Raw genomic sequence first — 4,971 nt, forward strand, 5'->3', positions numbered from 1 at the left:
CTCATGATAGATCTCTTTACTTCAAATTTAGGACCGGGACTCTCCCACTTTATGTTTTTACTTCCCGGTGGAATCCCCCTGCCCAGACCACTGAATTTTGTCCTTTTTGTATATCCAGACAAGAGTCTGTGGCCCACTTTTTATTTGAATGCCCACAGTATGTTTACCCAAGAAGAAGATGGCTCAAGCAATTGTGCCGTTCCTTAGGCACTAGGCACTACATTGAGGCGTTACGTATTTTAATGTCTGACTCCCGCCCTCTGTATGCTTGCGCCCTATCAAAATTTCTATCTTGGGCATGGCGCATTAGAAGCAAAAGGCTTAAAGAAATTGTTTAATCCGTTCTTAACATCTATTTATGATATGTCTTATTCTTATTGTAATATTTGGATTTTAACCTAAATGAATTTAAACTCTTTTTTAATTGTAAAGCTTTTATGATATGTTTTTATCGAAATAAAGCCTTTGACTGACTGACTGACTGAAATGAAAGGTATTCGCGCGAAAGAACACCCGTGACAATTTCCTGATTAACTTTAAGCAAAGAAAACAAGCATTAAAAATGCAATAGGTCTCGCCTTTCATTAAGTTAAATCCATTTGATTTGCTATATAATACCATTAGCAAAACAAAAGGCTTTAACTTAATCAAAGGTGAGACCTATTGAATTTTCAATGCTTGTTTTACGTTGATGCCCTCAACCTACAAAGTCAAGACAGGTAGCAACCCTTGTAGGATGGGCTCTCCTCTTACCCATTCCCTGGCCTATCTGCACTCACGTATATTTAATTTGAAAGATTAATTTTAGCTATAACCACAATGGCCAATGTAACCATCTATTCACAAAGGTTGGTCTCCTCGAGGCATCCAGCTCTGGGCTTTGTTATCTATTACATTTTGCAAATGGAGTAGTTTAATGAGTATTTCTGGTTGGTATTTGTGGCATGGATAACAACATTAGGTAAGGCGAGTGATGGTCCTAGGGTACCACTGAATGCTTGTTAATGTTCCACTTTAATAATGATACTTTGACCCCGTGTATAGGTTTTAATTGGACGAAATATCACACAACAGAGTCTAGCCTCTATTTTCGTACGGTTGCCTCCTCTGTCAGTATTCTGAGATCCACCTGTCAGGGTCTCTTTCTGGGACCTGAATTCCTGGATTTTTAATGCGAGAAGAACTACAAGTCCCAGGATGCAAAGAAGAACTAAACGGAGTGGCCTAGTTATGCACGGACCTAGGAAACGTGAGAGCTCTGTGAATATCACTGTTTGTACCGACGCAGAGAATTACCGCACCTTATCTGCCAGTGTCTTCCTTTTTATGAGTATTTTGGACAGCTAGTCTGGCCTCCAGATCACACGTGACTTCTATCGCACCACTCACCCTCCGGCTCTAAGGTCATACAGCTTCCTTCATGTGGGCGTGCCTATGGGTGTGGGGTGTGTAAAGAGAGGGTGGCCCAGGCGGCATTGACTCTCGGCCTCATTTGAGCATACTTAGTTCATTTATTTATCTTATTTCTAGGGCAGGATACCCACCCCGAATATTGACATTATTTTTAAAACTAATTATTATGGCTCACAGTAATGGCGAGCTGATGACAGGTGCATCAAATGTAATGTAAATTACCCCAAATGTACTCTTTTTGAGAACCCCCACTGCAGGTCCGATCTTCCCTCTATATCTCCTCTGTTTGGAAAGTTCTTGCACCTCAAATGACCACGGTGCCCCTTGAGCTTTTGCCCCTTTCAGGCACTAAAATCTGCCTCTGCCACTGGATTGCCAGATAACTCTATTACCACGGATACAATGTTCCAGCCTCAGTTTTAATGCATTATGGGAGCTGTAGTCCTAGATCACTTCAGTTGATCCAGTTGAAGCGACACATTTGTGAACAATGATTTGTAAAAGAAAAACCCAGGACTGGAGCAGTGTTTTCTCAGCGTGAGAATCATCTGGTAACCTTAACAGGTTTTAGAGCAGATCTGCACATGTGGATCCTAAGTACCTCTGCCAAGCATACTCAGTGCTTAATTTGAGACGGTGGGTGCAAGTAGGGCCCACCGACACTGATTTTTGGAGACGGGGATTTATTTTTCATTACTAGACTTTGATGCAGAACAAGATAGAGAAAGGCAGAAAAGGGAGGAAGAAGGGAAAGATGCAGAAACAGTTTTAAAGGGAGAAAGCAGGGAAGAAAAACAATCTGCCAGAGTGTGATGAAGGGAGCGAGAGTGTCTGGTGGTGGATGAAAGCGCCAGCGGTGGAATCCAGACCAGACAGCCCTGGGATTTCGCAGGCCTGTATTTGGCAGCGCTAGCTGCATGCCACAGAAGGACACTTTAGGCACCGGCACTTATTACTTTACAAATGAAGCTCTGAGTCCATGTCAGATGCATCGATTACTTTCAGAGAGTCTTGACTTTCTAGCCAACAAGACGTTGCAAGCTGATATCGACAGGAAAACAAGGCCAGAATGCAACCAAGCGATAGATAAAAGCCAGGTCTAGCTGAAGGAGTCCCACATGACACCGCTGACTGTGCCACACCCAGTGGGTCCAAATGTCATAGGACACAGTTCTGGTATCATAAGTGCTTTTAGTCCATGGTAGGCCTCCATGTTGACTTGCCATCCCCAAGCGAGCATCCAGCAGTGTGCTTGGGGGAACTAGAATTCCTACTGAAGCCCAGGAAGGAGGCGGCGCTTGATGCCGCTGCAGAGCTCCCGTAGACGGCGGTGAAGCCGTACAGTCCCCCAAGTGAGAACAAATGGGGTTCCAGACGAGTAGACCAGAAGCACAAAGCTGCAAGACACAAACCAGTCTCCTGAGTTTGCATATTGCTGGAGGCTTACTTGGGTAAAGACTATACAAACAGCATAGAAGACCAACAAGACCAGCGCCATCTTGGCCACACGCAGGTGCACAGCTGCACGTGTTCCGCCCCCGATGCGGCGGGAGTGGAAGCACAGAGAGACAACAAGGAGAATGCTGCAGATGATTAGTATGAGCAGAGGCAGTAGATAAGCCAGAATGATAAAAGTCGCGTTGAAGGCCCTGAAAGTGTCAAACATCTTGTAGTAGTCACAACAGTGCAACTCTGAGACATTAGTTACTTTCAGTCTGACAAACACGATGTGTGGCACACTGAGGATGCTGCTGGCCAGAAGCAGGATCAGCAGGACCCACGGCACTGCAACATGTGCCTGAAGCCTGAGACGGATGAGCCAGGACTGGCTGGAGTTGGAGATCTTCAGGGTGTAGAAGGCAGAGAGGCAGGCAGTGAACCAGAAGGCACTGCTGCTTGAGGTCATGCAGGCAAAATCTAGAACTTGGTACAGCCACCATCCTGCATGTTGGCAGAGACTCAGGAGGTACACCACCAGCCAGAGGAAGTTAGATACCCCGTTGAAGATGTTGACCACAGCCAGACTGGAGATGATCAGCTCATTGGTTGGGAGAGCCTGGATGGAACCTTGACTCCGGCATGGAACGATGGATTCCAAAATGAAGAGGTTGCCAAAGAGGCAGGTGCAAAGTAGCAGGCTCGAGACAGTCAGAAGACCAGCAGCAGTCACTTGAGATGTCATCTCTGACGCGACATGCACACTGGAACACAGCGGAAGAGTCCAAGCGGAGTAGGTAGGATGTGAGAAGGTGTCTGCTTGATGCCACCTGAGGATAGTTTTTATTTTGAAGCTGAGAGCTGTAGGTGAGTGGCAGTCACTGCAAGTCTAAGGGTGAACTAGTGACTTTTTTTGACTAGGGAAATCCTGATGCAAAGCAGCGCAAGGCCGCTGGAGGAAACATTTCGGAACACAGAATCCCTGGAAGACCAAGCGTGCAGTAGCTCTTAAATTTCTCAGAACGGACCAGAGAGGCTGCCAACAGCAGTGAACAGACAGATTCTTGTTGTGAACACCTGTCCAAGAGCACAGCTGTCAGTGGTGGTGGTGTGAGCCTCACCTGAGAAGCAAAAAATACAAGGGCTAAACTTGTTAATGATAAGAACGTCGAGCCAATGGTAATATTGCCAATGGAGTTACATTCAGCGCGCTGCTGGTCCATGGCGGCTTCACTGTAGGTGTCCACATCCCTTCTGATTGGATTTTCTGAAGTGGCATATGTGTTCTTCCTAAAGCTGCGTTTAGCTGCACACTTGTCGCTCTGTTGCACAGTCAGTTGCAAACAAGGACTGGCCTTTCTGTCACAAACACATCTTTACGGTCCATGCCCGCAGAGGACAGGGTGTATAGTCGGAGGTGTGGCACAGAGATGATGAAGTGGAGGAGGAGGAGAACCAGAAGGATGAAGAGGAGGACAAGGACCAGTAGAAAGAAGAGGACCGGTTAGTAACTGAGGACCAGGAAGACCAAGAGGAGAAGGATGACAAGGAGGACCAGAGAAGAAGAGCCAGGTTCAGGTCCTGGAGGAAAACCAGGAAGACCAGAAGTAGGAGGCCGCCAGGAGGAAGAGGACAGAGGAGGAGGAGGAGGAGACAGACTGCCAGGACCACTAGCCAAAGGTGCCAGGTTGTAGCGGGCCATGAGGCCCAATCTAACAATAATGAATGTACAGAACTTGTTACATTTAGCCAGACCTTTCAGGGACTGAAGGGGAGGACAACCTGCCTCCTGGCAGTGTGAACCAAATTGGACATAACAGGGGAAGTGATGTGGGCTTGTGCTTGAGCTTGTGTTGTTGTGATATTTTGCTTTGTATTGCATTCTGAATCCATGGTTGTTATGCAGGGAGGCTGGGAGGCAGATGAAGAAAATAATCCTCCTGCATGCCGTAGGGGCTATAGGACTGAAAACGCAGTCTCGCATTTCAAAATCGCCTGTAGCTGGTGACGTAAGACTATCTACTGCTGCTAATAATGATTTAGATAAGTATTGCGTGCCAAAGGGATGCATTGGTGTTAGCAGTTACAAATTCTTTCAGTGTAAACAGACAAAAAGGAAAA

General features: G+C 46.3%; 1 protein-coding gene across 1 annotated transcript; it reads right to left on the minus strand.

The window, feature by feature from the left end:
• Positions 1-2,683: 2,683 nt before the first annotated feature.
• On the minus strand, positions 2,684-3,595 carry LOC146812764 (taste receptor type 2 member 40-like). Its single transcript, XM_085615197.1, has one exon. It carries the CDS (start codon positions 3,593-3,595, stop codon positions 2,684-2,686), a length of 912 nt encoding a protein of 303 aa, XP_085471323.1.
• Positions 3,596-4,971: the final 1,376 nt, after the last annotated feature.

The sequence above is a fragment of the Triturus cristatus genome, chromosome 7 (genome assembly GCF_964204655.1).
Source record: "Triturus cristatus chromosome 7, aTriCri1.1, whole genome shotgun sequence".
Taxonomy (NCBI): Eukaryota; Metazoa; Chordata; class Amphibia; order Caudata; family Salamandridae; genus Triturus; species Triturus cristatus.